General features: G+C 38.9%; 2 protein-coding genes across 2 annotated transcripts in view; one reads left to right on the top strand and one right to left on the bottom strand.

Moving 5' to 3' along the window:
• The window catches only part of LOC139741204 (echinoderm microtubule-associated protein-like 6), a 39,358-nt gene extending 21,350 nt beyond the window's left edge, over positions 1–18,008 (bottom strand). The window contains exons 1-10 of the mRNA XM_071651793.1: positions 17,754–18,008; positions 9,027–9,186; positions 7,448–7,546; positions 6,321–6,578; positions 5,750–5,885; positions 4,216–4,417; positions 3,543–3,680; positions 2,269–2,525; positions 1,759–1,971; positions 525–698 (exon numbers count right to left, since the gene is read on the bottom strand). Coding sequence (XP_071507894.1) covers positions 525–698; positions 1,759–1,971; positions 2,269–2,525; positions 3,543–3,680; positions 4,216–4,417; positions 5,750–5,885; positions 6,321–6,578; positions 7,448–7,546; positions 9,027–9,186; positions 17,754–17,950 — 1,834 coding nt within the window. The 5' untranslated portion in view covers positions 17,951–18,008. The remainder of the gene's footprint in view (positions 1–524; positions 699–1,758; positions 1,972–2,268; positions 2,526–3,542; positions 3,681–4,215; positions 4,418–5,749; positions 5,886–6,320; positions 6,579–7,447; positions 7,547–9,026; positions 9,187–17,753) is intronic.
• A 1,847-nt stretch (positions 18,009–19,855) lies between these two features.
• The window catches only part of LOC139741214 (uncharacterized), a 46,902-nt gene continuing 46,623 nt past the window's right edge, over positions 19,856–20,134 (top strand). Inside the window, exon 1 of the mRNA XM_071651808.1 lies at positions 19,856–19,976. The gene's annotated coding sequence lies outside the window, so the exon portion shown is untranslated. The remainder of the gene's footprint in view (positions 19,977–20,134) is intronic.

Raw genomic sequence — 20,134 nt, 5'->3', positions numbered from 1 at the left:
TTTAGTCAGTTCTTCCCTTATTAGAAAAATTCAGAGTACTGTTACATAAAAGTTGAGATTAAACATAAGGCTGAAAATCAAACACGAGTCTCTGAATACTTAATACTGATTGGCCAACACTTAACTCATGTTTGATTTTCTGACTTGTGTTTGATTGTATCTTTTTATGCAATAGGGTGCAAGTTTTGCGATATGTCCACCAAAAGGACCATTATAATTGGATTTTTCCTTCTTCTTTTTTTTTTTTTTTTTTTGAGTTCTCCATGGAGGGCAGGAGGATCTCTCTTTAACAGACAAAACCTTACAAAACATTTGGTTTATTTTCTGCCTGTCTATTATTTCAAGGAAATCCATTCTCTTGGCTGAGCATAATGTAGCTAACCTCAATAAAACTTGTTCAACTCCACTCACATAAGCATGACTTTCTAGGTAGTTCGAGTGTAGTTCTCAATTCAAGTGTATTACTTCTATAAGCAGGACTCTATCGTACTTGAAGAATTCTTCTAGTGCAGTGTATGTCATACCTGAATCATGACCAGTGACGGAGTCATCCTCAGCACCAACTCCCTCTGGGTTGAATCTCCAGAGGAAGACGGCATGGTCGCCTCCTCCAACTGACACAACATAGCGCTTGTCCTGGGTGAATCGCACATTGGTCACATGTGCAGAATGTCCAACATACTTCCTGAACTTTGCCCCTGGAATACAACATGGGAGGTAATGGATGGAGAGCATATATAAGCAATCTTTTGTGAGATGCCTGACCTTTTGAACATTTGTTTAACTGTAGTTACTTCTTCCTCAACTTTTGGTATTACCAATATCCCTGCTTTTAGAGCCAGTGACATGATTTCCACCAAAGGTCATTTGGCACTTATCCCTATTAAGGTTGGTTGAAGTTGTTCGTAGCACAACTTGAAGCTAAACACAGTTTTCAGAAGGGCTAAAAATTCATCATCCACCATTTGGAATTTGCTTGCAATACATCGAAAAGATATAACAAGAAACTTGTCTGACTGATGCCATTTGCTGGGATAATGATCTTTGGGGGAGTATTTTGAGATTCAAAAGTGTAAAAGAATTTCAATCATATGCATACAAATTTTAATCCTGACGAACCCTCTCCATTCAGTAGTGGTTAGGAAGAATGTGATGTGACGATCGATTGTGCTCTAGCAGTCACATTTTCCAATGGGTGAATGTGATTCACTCTAGCATAGAAGATCGGTGCATATTGCTATGGCCCACCTTGTTTATTATCCATAACTGATCACAAAAATTATGTAGCAACCATGATGAGGTAAGCTCTGAAACTGCAGTACTTCCAGTGAATTTTTTGGGTAATATTTTGCATTTTTTGCTGATACCGAACTGAAATTGTGTCGTTACAGCATGATTTCACTTATGCAAATACAATACAATATAACACAAAACAATTACTGTGTGATACACTCTTCCCATGATGCACAGAGTGCTCTCTAAATTACAGCATATATGTGTACATTTTAGAGCTAAAATTTGCAGTTCTGCAGGCAAATGGGAAATGTGTTTTCCATTTATGAATTTTAGTGAGCAGCAGTGATAATTAGGAGAGGTGGTTAGAAACAGGCACATTGGAAACTGTTGCAGAGAGCAAAACGACATCAGCTGGTAAGGAAACAAGAACACTGCCAATATTCATAACTCGTTCTAAATATGACGAAGAAATACTATCATTGTTTAACCAAAAAAAATAATGATAATAACAACAATTTTTACCCCTTTTCAGTGTAGGAAACCTGAAGAGCTTCACTAAGCCAGAGTCATCCCCGGTCACCATCACCTCTCCAGCAAAGTTGGCATCCACTGCATTGATGTCGTTTGTGTCAGAGTACTTGGGCCAGATCCCATTCGCTTCATGTCCGAGAACACTCGTCCAGGTGGCCCAATGTATCTTTTTGATTTCATCACGATTCGTAACATGTTTTCCAGCTGTACATGGAAGGCAATCAAGAAGAGGTGACAAAAACTAATGAATGGTATAGACCACCCAGACAATAACAGATGCACATGAAGCATGAAATGTGACTTTGGTATACTCACAAAACCTTCAGAGGGATTACATCAAAACAATAGACGTACTTGGTAATTTGTGACTTTTATGACTCTTACAAATCAAGTGTTCAAGCCTAGAAGTGGACTTCAAAAATCTTATCTTCTAGCAATTCATGAGACAAGATTCACGAAGTGCACAAAGTCTCTGGGATCCCAATCAATGCTGTGTCCCACCTGGCATCTTGTACATAAGTCTCTCGGCTGCACCGCTGTTGGTCTGCAGGTACTGGCTATCCTGAGACCAGTCCAGGTGTGTGATGAAGCTGCTGCTGCCCGAGCACTGTCCGACCTTCTTGTAGTGCTGCTCCACTGCGTAGATGTCGACAAAGTTGTCGTTGGAGCCAACGGCCAAGAAGTGACCGTCGGGTGAATACTTCATCTCGTGCAGCACTTCTTTTCGGTCTTTGATGTGAATGATTTCTGAAAGATCTCTGCAACAGCAAAGGACATCACATCATTCATATCTATCATCAGTATGCGATAGTTTACAAATAGTGAGTGGTCACATGTGTGACGGTACAAGATTTTACATTCAGTGAAAAATTAGGTGCCCTGTGTAAGGAGAAAAAGCTTCGTTTAAAAGAGCGCCTCATCTTTCCACCCACTGAAGAGTGCCTCGCCTTTTACCAATTGTGAAAATTTGTTCCATTGTACAAGTAAAGACCATACACTGTTCTTTTTACACAACACCATGGACATAAATGAATGTGGACAACCATGATTTTCAAATATAATACAAGAAATGCCAACCATTCTTCATAAAAAGGTGAATGGTTATACAACTGAATTGTGGCAATCATGCAAGAGCAATTAGTTGAAATTGGCGAGAGTAAATAAGTGATTGACTATGCGTTAGTATTAAACTGATTTGGTGCACTTAGCAGAAGTATGTATATCGTGATGTCAGAGCAGTGCTATTGTTTCAAGTTTCAAGTTTATTTTCCAAATCTCATAAAAAAAAGAAAGAAAATGAAATCAATGTGATATCATGTGAGCATAACAAAATGTACATACAGCAAAACAATTATAAAAATAATGCACATATTGTGCAAAACTATGTGTTGACTATGAGCCTATCATTAGAGTAAATGTAAATGGGTGCTGTCAGTGCAATATCCACAACTGGTCAACAAAAAAATGACTCGCTCAACAGCGACAGCATGCAATGGTGCATTTAACCTCATGTCAAGTGATGAGCAGTCAACCAATCACACAGCTAGAATCTTTTTCAATGTCATATAAATGGTGTCAATTTACCCTAAGGTTGCAGCTAAGAATCAGAATTTCAATTACAATAACAATTTGTCATCACTTATCTACTTCCTTGTCAACTTTGACATTATGCTTTATGTGTCTGTTCCGAGCCAGGGTATGACACAAGCTGACAAACTAGTTAGATATGTCCCTCTAATGAAAGTACTGAAGAGAGAAACAGAGATGAGGTTTACTTTGTTTTGAGTACTGTGAAGGATCCGTCCGACATGCCGGCGGCCAGATGACTGCCATCATGGTTGAAAGCCACTGAGCGAACGTTCTGCTCCATCTCTGTCTTTGCAAGCAGCAATTTGTCCTCACTGCTCCATATCCTGCAGGATGATTTCCACAAGCAAACTCATCACACTGCTCAACCATGTTGCAGCTGTACGTAATATACTGGCAGATTGTGTATTTCTTATGAACACTGATGGTGAACACCTTGAGCACCCATGAGCGGATATGTTGCACATGAAAATTTCTCCATTGCTGTTATTATGATTACTCATAATATAACTCTACTCAATTTTTAAACTCACACAGACTTCAACACATGTCACTGCACACACACACATGCATTCTTACGCACTCATGTTTTTTGAGAATTCACAAAGTTAAAAGACTTTTATATAATGGTAGCACACAAATCTCAGGTTAAAAATTAAGAATGAAATGTGTTCCCTACTAAATTTCTATGTTGATGTGAATTCATTTTGTTCAAAGTGGTGTAAAGCGAAATATAAATATTAAGTGAGCAAAAGCTGCAAACATATACCTTTTACCATGAATGACTGACGAACTTGCTGAATGGCCAGATTCATAGCTCACTATTTCAAGGTCTGAGGAGTGGTTAGCTCCATGACCTACCTGACACTCTGATCATCACTGCCGGTAGCAAACATTGGTTTCTTGGGGTGGACAGCGAGTGACCAGAGCTCGCCTTCTGCATGGCCCTGGACCAGAACCTTGGGCCTATCCCTCTCCCGAATGAATAGCTCCAGGATTTCACTGTCCTGCGTACCAACCAGGATGTGTTCTGCACGCCAATTCACACTCCTAATTGAAAGACCTGAGAAAGCAACAATAATTTCATGGACATCAGCATGATAAAACCCAGTGCAATAAGAGAAAAAGATAAAATGGTTACACGACAGATGTACAGTAGATTTTGATTTTCCTCATATTCGTAAACCATAAAAAGGGCAGAATATCTATCATAAAATCCACAATTGTTATGAACTCAACAACTTTGTACGACACTTGGTTTTTAATCACCAGATAAACAGGTCCTTCGAGTGCTTTTTCTTCATTTACCTGCAATTCTAACACTAGATAAGAACAGGTAAAGAATCCCATATGAGAATATATCATATCTCTGTCATAACACAAGAATATTGTGGTGTTGTTTGCAGATACACGCACTGCACACATAAAGTGAAATCATGTATCATGCACAGATTCATAAATGAGAACTATCTATTTTAAAACAAACAGAAGCGGTCAAGTACAGATCTACGATATGTACAATCCACCCACACCTTTTAGCTTTGAAAGGACATGAAGATGACTCTTTGCAGAGTTAATGATTGCAAAACAATTTGTTCCTTTGAGCATGTATACACACGAGGAATAATGTTTACCCTCCAATTCAAGCCACTGCCGGTACAAAGTCAACTACAGTAAATTTGTTCAGACAATATTCATCCCACGCCAACGATTAAAGGGTACCACTGGGCAACGACTTCCCTTCTGCTTCTTGACAGATACATCACCCATAAGCATGGATACGTCACAACTATTTTCATCTTAAAAATTCCTACTGACCCCACATAAGGACACAATTTTTGCAATCTTTTGCTGGGTTGATGCTCTGCAACAATGCATCACTCGATGGCATCGTTGTAACATAGAGCAATACATTACTGGCCCCTGCGTGTACCCAGTTGCAAATACCGCTCACACATGCATGATTGCATAGCTAGTATCTACCTACTGCACATGCATATGGGTGCATGTGGGCGATACTTTGCTATCATCAATACAGAGGACATTGGGCAATACAGGAGTAATCTATATCCCTAAAGAATTTCATAAATGCCATTATTTCTCATTTTCTCTTCACATAGATAGCAATGCCATAGATATCCCACTGGCATATGTTTTAAAGCGAAACCAGATGAAAAAAGTCTTCCCTCGTTCAGCTATCCCCTTTAATAACGACCGCTCTTGCTAATCACCATGTGCAGAAGACCTCAGATCATGAAGTCTGTAACTGACTATAGCTCAACATCACCTCACTTCCAGTATGTAATGCATCTAACGTATCTAGTAACTACATTTATCTTCTTTCCCCGACTAGTAGGAGAACAGATACTAGCAACAGGATGTTATTGGAGCAAACCTGGGTATCCCTGGTTGGTTTTGTGCAAGTCAATCTTTGTGATGTGTCGGAAGTCCGTGTCCCACAAGCATATGCATCCATCTTTTCCCCCAGTGGCAAAACCTTCATCAGCAGCATCCATAGTGAAGATGCTCCCCTGCAGGCAATCCAGAATTACAGCATTCAATTTTACACTTACTTATCTAACTCGTGCATAAGCATTGAAAGAGTTATATGAAGCATATTTAACACAATCTGAACAGTTCAAACTTGGTTATGCCAGCACATTCTGTGAAAAATGTGATGTAAGGAATTAACCATCCTTACTGTATTCTGAACTTTATTACATACCACTTTCTGCAAGAAATGTGTATCATAAACACTATCAATCAGTTTTCCTATGAACTAACCTTTATGACAACACTTTATATTTACATACCACCTTATACAATGTATCATTAAGGAGACATTAGAATCAATAAAGATGGATAAAGATGTCTTGGCATGAACGTCAATAATGTGAATAACAGTCGTCAGTAATCTCCAGTGTTACAAGAAATAATCACAAAAGAAACACTCCATGTTTCCTCACCCTATGGGCATCCTGAATAACTCGCTGCAGATTGACCCCGCTCCATACATAGATGTCGCCGCTGAGCGTTCCAGTGTACGTGATGTCGTCCGCGGAGCCAAAACCCAGGCAGAGCATGGTTTGGATCTCCCCAACCTTGCCAAAGATCCCCTTCTTGGCAGTCAATGCATTCCCGCACAGCGTCCAGAACTTGATGTGTTTCATGCCACAGCTGACCAGTGCACCTTCTTTGTGCGGGCTGAACTGGCAATCAAATATCTGCACTCGGGACAAAATCATACCATATCAAAAGAAAATAAAAGACACGAATGCAAATAACTTCAGAGGCATGCAAAGAGTAAGCAGCGTCACAGGGCTTTTGACACAAGACACTTCAAGATAAAATATTTCAGAGGTCTGAAACAGCAACACAAACCAGTAGGCTTATGATATTCTATACCTCAGATTTTACTGTTGGAGGTAGCTCTGTGTGAATAAGACAAGACTGTGCTACTGTATTCCATATCCCCCCCCCCATCTCTCCTTCTCTTATAATTAGTCTCAAGAAGAATTCCAGATGCATTGATGAAAGGCCCTTGTGCGCAAAAGTGGAGTAATTTCATGCATAATTAATGTCACATGTCTGAAAAAAATTCATTTACAAATGTCAGTGCTATCAGGGTGGTCCACGAGGGGTTTCAACATATCGCTGCAACATGCTCAAATTCTTGTGCAATATCCTCAAAAGCCAGCAACATGCTATGCAACATCCTCAAGAATTTGCAACAAGCTCAAAATAAAATGTATTCAAACATGTGAAAAACATGTGCAAAAACATTAGAAACATCAAACTTCCTGGTACCACTTAGATAATTGTGTGCAAAACATGAGAGAGAACATTGAATGTAAGTGGCACAAAGAGAGATAAGCTGTGAAATACTGCATACTACAAGTACGTGCTCGTGATGTACATACAACTTCTGCAATATTCTCAGATTCTGAGCTTGCAACATGCTCAAATTTCAAGTTGTGGACCACCCTGGCAGTGCTATAATAGTGGTCAAACAAAAATAACAATCGTTTTGTATGATCAATACAAAAGAGTAAAATATATACAGGGAAAACCATGGTACATGTAAGTGACTTACCCTTGCAGTATGGCCCTTGACAGTGGCCAGTATCTTGCCCTTCTTCCAGTCCCATACATTCATAATATTGTTGGGATCCAGTCCCACAGACACAAGTCTCTGCAAGATAACATTCAATGCAAATATTGATACTGAATACATTTTTAAAGTGCAGTTGTAGTTCATGATTTGCTTACACTTGCAAAACTGATTTCATTCACTGAGGAAAAAAAAAAGTAAAAGCATTTATATGGTGTGAATTGTACCTTTGTTAAATATATTTCATATATTTAATCATTTTTCTTCAAATCATTTGTGGAGTTCCTTCCAGGGTATATAAAATCCAACTTTTTAATAGCTCATGTGTATTTGACTGTTCCCAGTTTAAAATGAAATGAAGTTTCTATTTCAAATCACATTCATGTGAACTAAGAATTTGTGGCAATTTATGGCTGCTTTTGCACCACTGACATAACATCCTCTCAAATCATCATAATGTGTATATCCTACACACAGGATCTGCAAACTGCACTTCTACAATGAATTAGTGAATTCATGAATCGATGGTTTAAGAACAAGAGAGAAATGTGTGAAGAACAAGGCTCTTAAAATGTCACATACTAACTTAGCAGTTGCATTATTTAGCTTTACATACTAACATACTTGTAACCATCATTTGTTGCGATAAAAAACAAACAAACACATCCTACAACCTAAAAAAACAGAGACAACTCACTTCTTTCTGAGGGAAAACAACAATCTCAAAGTAACTTTTAGTTTTATCCTCATGTTTGTTTACCTTCAGTTCACAAGATGAAAAAAAAAAAAATACACCTGATGGAAAGTATTTCATGTACACTACTTTTCTGTGAGAATGCATTTCATACTTGTTGATGAAAGGGTGACTGGCTGCTTTATGAATCAATGATTGCTAAATAAACAAAGACAATATAAATCTGAGAGAGGATGTTTGAACAAAAAGTGTATTTTTTGATTCAGCAGTTCCACATCTTTTTTTTTTTTAATGCAAACACTTTCAAAATACTACAGAGATGAAATGCCAATGAATTGAAAAATCAGTATTGACACACACACACACACACACATTATATATAAACCAGTACAGCTACATGTAACCTCAAGTACACATCACTATAAGGTTTCAATGTCTTCTATGCAAACTGCAGGCATTCAAACCCTGTCCAGTTTGGAATCTTTTTTAAACACAATGAATGAGCAAGCAAAGGTGCGATTTCTAAAATATTTGAAAGTGCATTGTACATAATGTGGTGAGAAAATCTGCAAACTGAGAGCACAATGTAACTATTCCCACGAAGACACCTCTGTTGCACAGCATGTTTGAACAATTCAGACAATTGTTCATATGGGCCGGTAGTCTACAATATACATGTAGGGTCCTCTGGAAGAATTAACACGTACTTGTATTGAAGAAGGCCACAAGTAAAATCAAGTCTATCTGACATTTTTAAACTTCATTCTTTGTACCAGTCCATTGTACTTTCACAAGGTCAACATTAAACATTTCTTTGATTACTTAATACACGATTACAATTCCTTAACACATTTCCCATCATCTCACCGCTCCATCCCGGCTGAAGGCGAGCGATCCAATGCCGTGCGTATGTCCATCCTTGAGAATCGACACTGTCTGAACACTAACAGAGTCCCAGACACAGATGTAGGGGTCCTTCCCAAACTGGCCTGTAGCTATCAGGGATCGTTCAGGGTGAAGGGCAAGGCTGCACAGAGAAAAGAAAGTGTAAACACAAACAATAAACATCCATGACTGTACCAACTCTTTTTCATACATTGTACATGTATACATACACTGTATACTGTGAACAACCATCTTTGCTTCAGTCAACCCTCTTCACACAATGTAAGCATCCTCAGTCTGTTCCGCTGTATGTATGATTTAAAACTGACAGAAGAGTCTGAAGTTTGTCACCTGGAAGATGGATTACTTCTGTGCTTTATTCAAAGCAAGTACACATTGTACTCCTCCATAGTCATTCTGATCTTGGGTTGGCTAAATGATTGTAAATCCTTCTTTTTTCACATTTTTTTTTATTTCTGTGTCATTTCAAAGTGAAATATTTACCTAAACTACAATGTAGTTCTCGCTCCTGAATAGACACTGCACAATCTCTTCCCAAGTCACTTTAATCTTGGGTTTGCTAATTAAAAATGCTTCAAAATTCTACTTTGCTCATTGATATGACTTTTTGTTTCATTTCATAGTGAAATAGTCACCTCCATTAGTTCTTGCTCCTGAATAGACACTGTACAATTCTGGGTACGATGTACTTGAAATTGATCAGAGAGAATCACATACAATATTAACACATCCTTAATGAATCCCAGTCTTTGTATGTTTAGGGGCCTAATCTATTTGTGTTTGTTGCTGTTGCAGCATCTTACAGTATTGAAAGTTTCTCGGTGCAAAGCTTTCAAATTAATTCAACGATGCCACTGGAGGTGCAACTCCCATATCATGCAAATCCAGAAAAGTTTTTTTTTTTTTCTAAATTGCAACAGAAAATGATTACTACCAAGGTAAAACTATTTTATTGATTTACAGATGTCATCACCAACCTTGACATATCTAGACAACTCTTGAGATAAAAGTGGATCAAAAGTCATTTGAAAAAAAAAGCTGACTTGCACATGATACATGAGAAAGAGTGAAAATTAAGCATGACTTCATATCAATAATGCTTTCACTCTTCATTGTACATCAGAATGGAATTTGTCTCATGTCAATATGATATACCAGGTAAGAATTATAAATACTACTTATACTTAGTGTAAATTGGATTCTGCATAGAAATTCAGATTAGCAACACATACTGCACATTATAAAGATTTGCAAGTACAACTACAAGGTACAATTAAAACAATAAAAAACAAAAAACAAAAGCACAACAGCAAACAAACTTGATGAACTCTTTCACTTGAAAATAGCATGTTAGGAAATAGTGCATCCAGGAACATATTAATGAGTAGATATGTAGCTGCTTTGTGACCAATAGCAGCTGCAACCCTAGTAGATTTTGCGCAACTCTCTTTGTGTGTGAATTCTGGAAGTTCTGGCAAGTTACCTAATGGAGGAACTACAGTTTTAATGTACACTGCAAGGCTTGCAGGAACTGAGAAAAAGGGTCCCCCACTTCTTTGCATCATACGCTGTACATGCATCTACAATGTACAAACTACAACTTTTGCAGCACACAAGATCCATGTTGTGTCAATCCATGGCTTATTTCAGATGGAGTGTATGAAACAGGGCGGACAAATTATGACATCACCCAACTTCACTCCCAAAAGTTTTGATTTTCTATACAGAAATGAGCAACCAGAAGATGATACATTCACTACTGTACTGTTTGGTATTGAAATGATATAACAGAATTTCAGAGCTCATGCTTACATGACTGTTAAAGACAAATTTGACCTTCGTGCAACCTCTCTCTGGTGCTCCCTGAGGGTATGTCATAAATAAAATTGTCACTGCCTCTTCATGGGTCAAATGAAAACTTACAGGCTGTCTTTACCAGGTACAATCCCACCATGCAAACCAAGTTTAATATGCTATTGAATAAAGACAAGATGATGCTCAAAATGAAGTATGTGAGCACTGTCGGAAGCTGTGCTATAAAGATCTCAATGAGGAACATGTATTCAACTTTTGTATGTCCCGTCTGAACGACTTTACGTCTCCCTCACTGTGCTGTGTTCACCGAATGGCATGCATACAAGTGCTTTTTTCACCAACCATCATAGATGTCTGGATAACTATACTGTCAATGAATAGAGATTACATACATGTAATCCCCTCCAGTGAAAGCTCTATTGGGTCATCATGGTCATCTTGCTGGACTGAGACACACTGCTACAAATTTAGTGGGCTTGCTAACTTTACAAAAATTCCTATTCTACACTTGTATGTAGGTCAAGTTTATTGGAGTAATGAGTAATGATGAAAAAGCTTGGCAAGTTAACCCTTTAGCAACTGAAGATTCTATAATGTTATATAATGGCCTATTGTTCCCTAGAGGGTACAGCAATATTACTCTCATTTCGACAACTTTCTTAATTATGTAAAATTATAGCTCACTGAATGTTTATTTTGTCTCATAGATGTTCATTCAAAATCCTATTAAGACTTTACCAAGAGAATGGTGTGTCACAGAAGTAATTCTGACATACAGTGTACTTTTGTTGACCTACAAATGTATGACCTCTTTCAAATTATGTAATTACATGCATATATTCTATAGGAAAACAATAAAAATGGTAAGCATAAAACTATTTCTTTTTTTAAAAGCAGACTGGTGGTTTCGGTCGGTTCAGTTACTAATGGGTTAGTGCCTGGGCACATACAATGTAAAGGGTTAATGATGAGAATATTACATGTCTTTGCATATACTTGCAATGTATTTTGTGTATTGTGACATCCACAGTACAAAGAAATTCCACTGTGTTCAATAAAGCCAATCAATCAATCAATCCATGAACAGTTCCATGTTTGGTCAAAATGTGATCATGTATTGTGAAAGGAGGAAATAAAAAACATTACTTTTAACAACTGCACCATTAACTTGCTGATCATCTCCCCTTAAGGTGCTCAATCATGCAATCCTCTGTCACTGTCATAATCGATAATAAGATATTCTTTACTTCTGAGTTTCTACGTACATACATGTACATTTGTACAGTAGACTTGGTTGGCTGTGCTTCTTCTGGATTCTGAGGATGATGTTTGACATTTACACAGTTTTTCCCGTGGGACACACCGGCAACATCTACACAACTTTCTATTCCTCACCCATGTGAGTTATTCTTGCCAAGTCTGGGTAAAATCTGAAGCTAAACTGTACACGTAGCCATTGGAGCTGGGGGCTCAGGTGAGATGAAAACTGGATGTGTTCTATCAATGGACACAGGGTATGAAAAAAAAAATTGTAAAAACCTTTCACACCTTCATCTAATGGAATTTCACATGACACAGCCTATACATCATACAATGTATACACAGATTGGGGCAAAGAGACAGCTACAGACTGTAAGCCAGGTGTTCATGCTACCACTGCAAGGTGCTACAAATGTGTATGGCCATCACCTTTGCCTGGTAAAGAAAAAAATCATCAATGTACACAAGATAGAGTTTGATGCCAACTTTTTTCTCTAGTGGTCCATTTGGGCCACTAAAGTCTTTGCATTTGAAATTTAGTGGCCTGAAGAAGAATATAGAGGCCAGAAATAAAGAAAAATATAGAAATTCATTTTTGAATTTTCTGATCAGGCCACCAAATGACAGCCTTTTTGAATTTGGTGGCCCAGTATCAACTTTTAGTGGCCCTGGTGGCCCCGGCCATCGGGCCACCACTGATGTCGAGCCCTGAAGATGCACTTTCATAACAGAGCACATGTAAACGTGTAGTACTGTACATGCGGTTGTAAAAGTGTGGCTTTACAAGTCACACTGTAGTGTACAATTTACTAACTACCCTCTTGCAACTTAAGATGTCTGTAAGTTACAGTTTAACTTCGCGTTACAAGAGAGATCTGTGTTTTTCTTTACAAATTGCAGGTAGGTCTATGCTTCATTTTTCACCAGTATTGATCATAAGCAACATGCAGCATGAAAAAGAAGAGAACAGTTAAGCAAACATAAATAAACACACAAACTTTTTCCTACCAAAATGACCTGGAAAGATTAAACACTCGCAAATTTCCACTTGTACAATGTACACACAAGAGACATGGCATACTGTGTATTCAACATCTACATTGGCATGTACAATGAACAAGTGCACATGTATATTGTACAGTAATCAACTACATTATGATATAATTTTTCATTTGAGCTAGCACTTCATCATCAAGATACATGTACAGATACACTGTAAACGGCCATGTCTAATTTCTGCAGTTATGAGGCAAACAGTTGACAGCTAAAATAGAATATCTGGTAATCAAGCATGCATATTGTATACAGTAATGTATTGATAAATCTATGTTCTCTGTCCACTTTCAGTTAGTGCTACTGTACATACAAAATGTATGTTTTCATCCTGATATTACATTCAGTCTGAAGTCACATTGTAGCACACAATTTACGAACTTTCCCTCTTGCACGGAGGTACAACTGTATTTATAAAGTCACAGTGAAACATTGCTTTACAAGAGAGATCCATGTTGTTGTTCTTTAATAAAGGTCTACATTTGTATGCTTCACAATACATCAGTATTGATCATATCATGCAGCATGCAGCATCAAAATGAAAACAACAGTTGGCAAACACAAATAAACACACAAACTTTTTCCTATAAAAATGTCCTGGAAAAATTAATCACTTGCAAATTTCCACTTGTACGATATTAACACAAGAGACTTGCCATACAGTATATTGTGTACATACAGTACAAATGTATCAGGGTGACCTGGGCCCCATTTCATAAAAAGTTGATATGATAGCAACTCTTGCTAGAATGGCAATCGCCATAGTAACGACAAGAATCCAGCTTCCTGATTGGTTGTTGCTATTGGAAGTTGCCATTCCAGCAAGAGTTGGCATCCTAACATCTTTTATGAAATGGGGCCCAGATGTCCCATATTTCCCAGGATCATCTCATATTTTGCTCCTTTGTCCTGGCGTCCCAGCCAATCCTTCCCGGGACACCTGCCTGTCCCATATTTCAGAATATTGTGTCAAAAATATATGGATATATATTTTTAACTTTATTTTTCTACAATGTTTTTCACTCCTTTCTCATTGTTTATTTCTTATAAGATGATTTAAAATCAACCAGCAAAGTCACAATTGATTGGGTAACTTCTGATTGATTAGGAATAATGGCATCACGATGACGGAGTCTCGGTACATTACACTTTAGGACATCCGCTGCAGCAAGCACGCCCTGATCCTACCCACAACATGTACAATTGTAAACGCGAACATGTGCATACAGCCTGTGTGCATGTCGCGATCGAAGAGCGTGCATATTCTCTGCCTCACATACCCTAGTACTTGTATTGTGAAGAAGTATTTACAACAAGATATACAGGGTACCCAGGATAGTGTGCTATCATCAGGAGGCAGCGGACTGCTGCTCCAGCCAGTGCACGCTGGTTGGCTGGCTAGCTGGCTGCTGGCCGCATACGATTGTGGAATGGGAACTCACCAACCTGATGTCTCAGCTCAAGTTAAAAAAGTACATAAGTGTGGAATGTTTTTTTTCCAACACCTACTGTATATTGCAGTACTTGAAATACTCAGCGCTAACACTTTTGATATAGTATATCGTGTGCCTAAGTAATACTAACAGTACCACTCAAGTTTGCACATCTACGTTCTGTATGAAGCAGTAAATTGTACTTGAAGAGTACATTAAAATGCAAGTTCTAGTACCCCACAAGGAAGAATTTTCCTGGTATCGCATCGCAATTTGCTATGCATTTTCACACCACTGATACACAAACTAACTTTTGTGTTGAGCAGTTTTGTTCCATAGAAGTGTACAGCTTACTATTTGAAATATTGTTCATCAGCTGAAATTGCTAATCAAATTTGAGTTGGAAAATTATTCCCTGCCCCATCTTTATAAAGTTCTTACCATGTGAGGGGAGACATCCCGTCCCACACCCTCCCCCTGCTCATTCGCTCTGCTCCCTCACATGGAGTGTCCTGTATTTTCGTTTTCAAAATCTGGTCACCCTGAAATGAGATATATAGTTTTTCTTTTTCTTTTTTTTTAAAGCTGGCACTGCATTATGACGAGTAATTGATAGAAAACAGCCATGTCTAATTCCTACAGCTAAAAGTATAAAGCGAACAGTTGACAGTCAAAATAGAATATCCAGTAACCAAGTATGCATATAGTGTATTACAAAATTCATGTTCTGTGTGCCCACTTTCACGCAGTGTTACATACAAAATACCAGTATGTTTTCATCCTGATATCATTACATTCAGTCTGTAGTTCTAAGTTTAGCTAGTGAGCCATCATTCCCACTGTTGTAGTTTTTTTTTTCTTTTTTTTTTGAAGTGTTACAGATCAGTCAAGGCATGTCCCTCATCAAAATGAAAGCAAAATGTAGCAACATTAAAAAACCACTGTAAACTTACCATCGCAACTTTGAGATCTACTGTAACCTCAGAGATCTACAAATGTATGTGTACTCTACAATAGGTCTTCTGAACAGGTTTAGACAGAAGTTGATTGCCATCGAGGCAATCCACAGCTTTATGTGCCATGCACAGTTGTAACATCAAATTGACACTTTTCACACCAAGTTTCATCAGAACATTTGGTATTCATAAGCATTAAAGCTTCTCCTCAATGTCAATGAAATTCAACTTTTTCCATAAATGATTCTGCACTCCATAACCCAGTGTAACATCATACCCTGGGTTTTAATACACTGTGAAAAATATAATCTAATACCTTGTACATGGAGGCCTACAATCATTAGCATTTATTTACTGTTGTGTTAACATTACATTTCACACGACAAAAGTTTTTTGCATTAATTAATCACTAAAATCAAAAGTACTTTCTCATCACTGTTATAACAGTTCAATTTGAGCAATCAAAAATGAATTTACAGCCATAAATATTGCTGGATGCACTCGAAATTACTGTATTACTGAGACTCGATCGTCGATCGCTCAGCATCATTGGCATGCGCGCATTCCTGCCTGGTATACAATGTACCGCTACATTTGTACATGCACTCCTTAATGTAGTTTGCAAGCCACCGACATGGCATCGCCAGGGTATGGTGGCTTTAAATGGCCAGAACCAAGGACAATGGTGGCCGTTTTGCTCTTCATGGATCACTTTTTTTTTACTGCCACCTGTATGTGAAACTGGCGAACGTATCACCAACACAACCAGCCAGAAGGGCAAAACAGCCACCATTGATCTGGGGTTCTCGGCTGTTTAAAGCCACCATACCCTGGCAATGTCACGGTGGTGGATCCCTAACTTTATCAGGGAGGAGTGCATGTAGAATCTATACTAGGCGATTGCATGCATGCCAATGATGTTAAGTGTTCTACGAGTGAGTTGGGGTATAGTAATTAATACAGTATTATTGAGCGCATCCAGCAATACTCGAGTACAGTAATGCAGTCTGGTCTCCCCGTTACACTTCAGACATCAAGGCAGTGGAGAGAGTGCAGAAGAGAGCAACCAGGATGATCCCCTCTCTTAATGATTCATAGACACCTGCCTTAATGTACAGAAAGGCTTTATAAACTCCTCAACCTACCATCCCTTGCGTACAGAAGGCAAAGAGGAGATATGATACAGGTGTACAAGATCATACATGAGTATGACACTGACAGAATAAACCCTGATGACTTCTTTGTACTGGCAGACACAACTACACAGGGCCACAGGTATAAACTTTCTAAGCTGAGATGCAGAACAAATGTAAGGAGGGATAAAATTTACATTCACACATCGAGTGATAGAGGACTGGAATTCCCTGCCGGAAGAAGTGGTGGAAGCTCAATCTAGCGATGCTCTTAAGACTACTAGGTAATAGGCTTGATCGGCACTGGGAAGACCAACAATTCCTGTCCCCCTACGCCCTACTTTTCCCAATAGTCAACTCTGATGTGTGATGAGCAGTAAATTTAATTACAATTGTATTAACAGCCTGTCTGCCCTGCCTTCCTTTGTTAGTTTTGAATTGGACAAAAAACCACCCACCAATATCAAGTGGGCTGATGATAGATGGGGATAGACCTGGAACTAGTGGAAGCTCGACTGCTGCTACACAGCAATCTTCCAGTATCTCCGGTATTACAAAACTTAAAAGGTAAAGGTAATACTTACGCCTGCAACGAGTGTAAATTAATTTTTGACAGCTCAAATTGAACTGTAATGACGTGACGATGCCATTGAGAAGCTGAAAGTGAAACATGTATTGTAAAGAATGCTGTTGTTATTATGTCATTTGAAAGCAAATCATTTTGGGGTCAAACTGCTTTCTACTCCTAAACTCCTGGATTGTCAAAATTAATATTAGATGAGATACCCAGGTATGATCACAGATCATACTTACATTGTAACTTAATGTCTACTTTAGTTTTATATGCTTTGGAATTATTTTTAACAAGAAGTTACACTCAATCAAAAGCCAACAAATCAAATGTCTTGATGCACAAAAATATTGCTGGCTTTCATCTGCCTGAAAATGAAAACAGTGAAGCTTGTCATACTCAACAGTCTACTGACATTAATATTTAAAAACAAGGGAGGTCTGAGAAACCTGTTGGAATCAACTTGCCTAAGGATGTCATTATCATGTGCAAGGAAGAATTTTTGGCTGTGATCCTTCGAGTTGTAAACCACTCCCACTCCAGCAACAAAATAAACCACTTCTTTCGAGGCAGTGTAGAACAGGTTGTTCCGACATTGGTGGCCTCTGTACCCGTATACCCATTCCAGTCTGAGTGAAGAGTTCGGGGCGGTCTTCCCCGCCATCTTTTTTGGGAGCCTGCTAGCACAAATCACACTCCTGATCCTGCCAATTTATTCTCAGATAGCCAAGTACTAAGTAGGCTACAGTCCAAACGATCTGACTTCTTCGAAGGTGCCCAAAACTCCAACCCTGGCACATGCACAACATGTAAACCTGGAAGAGCTCGTGCTCGATCTTGCACCCACACACACTACACACACACACGTTCACACGGCACGCACGATCACTGGAATCCCGCGGCCCGCTACAATTGTACGCATACTGCACAGGCACAGTAGTACACGCTATACACGGCATCTTGCTTTCTTTCTATAAAATTCTAATGCTATGCCTCAGCTCCCTCTCGCCTCGCGCGCATCTCTCGCAAGGCGAGTGCATGCACTGCCACTTGCGCTTCGCCGCCGTACACGTTTCCACCTCGACGCGCTCTCATCAACGATCATAGTCATCGAGAGGTGCGCGCTCTACACACATAGACGTCTTACACATTCATCGCACACACAAGTCCAACGCTCAGGATATGATAGTCTCCTTTCAGGGAATTTCGTCTATTACTCGGCTATGTTGAAGAGAGGAGTTACGCTGAGGCATAGAGGTGTGACACCAGTCCTCCCTGGCTGAGGCAGAGGCAAGGTAGGAGGTTTCGTTTCACCAGGGAGGTGGGAGACACATCCTTGATCTCACACCAGTGACCTCCTTGGTTGAAGCATTACCATATGAAATCATTCATATTGCTTGAAATGTCAGGAAGAGAAGCATTAGAACTTTTATTGACTAAAAAAAATAATTAAAAAAAAAGATCCCAGGGTACCCTCCCACTTCCCCCCCCCTCGATCGGAATCGCTGTCTTTGCTGACCACCAGTTCAACTTTCTAATTATCTCAAGAGTGCTACTGTTTGTACTGGATTTTTATATTCTGCACTTTGTGTTTGAGGGTGTTGTATGTGTCTTGGTATTAATTCTCTTTCTCTCTATGTTGCCAGAGTTGGCATAATTATGCTTTCTGGCATAATTTTAGATGCTTCAACATGTAGTATTTTGCTAAGCATAATTTGTCTGTTGTGTTTTAGTATATGTTCTAGCATAATTGCTACAGAAAGGAAATCTCTAGGCGTATTGTTTACTGTGGGTTTTTCTCTTTTTTTTTTGGTTTGTTTGTTAGCTTGTCAGCTGATTTGTCGACGATAATAAAAAGTTGTGAAGACCTGGGCCCTGTTGCATAAAACCCAGGTTACCGCTGGACTTACCGCTCCTTTCTAGCGGTAAGTCTTCAAATTAGCAGTAAATTTTATAATCCTTGATGCTGATTGGCTGTGACACCTAATTTTGACGGTAGTTACCATTGAAATTCAATGGTAAGTTTTATGCAACGGGCCCCTGTTTTTGTGGGGGTTTTGGTTTTCTTTTGCCAATTGAGCGCCAGCAGTTCATTAGATTTTGAGGACCATGTTGTACAATATCATTTGTAGCCAAAAATGAAAGGACGATTGGGCACCACAATTCATTTTTCTTTGTGTGTGTGTGTGTGTGTGTGTGTGTGGGTGTGTGTGTGTATGTGTGTGTGGTTTTTTTTTTGGGGGGGGTTGTCAGCCGATGATATAGGCACCACAATTCGTACCAAAGTGAAAAAAAAATTGTGAGCACTTTTTTGCTTTTTTTTTTTTGCTTTTTTTTTTTTTTTTTGCTTTTCAGCTGATAAGGCACCACAATTAGTGACACGATGTGACATAATTTCATGACAATTAAGCATAACTGTAAGGCCGCTTTTATCCCATTTTTTACACTGGTCAGACTGCTTTCTCTGCAAGTGTACGTAACGTAAGCATTGAATGAAGACCAAATCTCTCGTAGACAGAAAATGACCTCGTCGACCTGTTGATTGACCAATCAGCTATCAAGGATTCCCAGAGGAAATCGACCTCCGATGGGCGATCAGTCAGCAGTGTTATGCAGCGAACTTTGCCTTCCAAAATGAACGAAATTGTGTCTCGTATGTGTTAATTCTGTCTCTGTTACCTGTATTTTAGGTAAGTCATTTCTCATGTTATATTTGACCATATGCAAACCATTTGTAGTCGTCAGAGTATTGTCTGTTGTAACGATTTTAGGGACAATGCGGGATGCTAGCATGCTGCTTGCCCGTGGTATAATTGCAGTGTACGGAAGGGCAGCGTACACTGGCCCC

This window comes from Diadema antillarum, unplaced genomic scaffold (genome assembly GCF_040938485.1).
Source record: "Diadema antillarum isolate AM-2024a unplaced genomic scaffold, OU_Dant_1.0 seq00000910_RagTag, whole genome shotgun sequence".
Taxonomy (NCBI): domain Eukaryota; kingdom Metazoa; phylum Echinodermata; class Echinoidea; order Diadematoida; family Diadematidae; genus Diadema; species Diadema antillarum.
The sequence above is the reverse complement of the archived record's forward strand: the minus strand, read 5'-3'. Positions and strand labels throughout refer to the sequence as shown.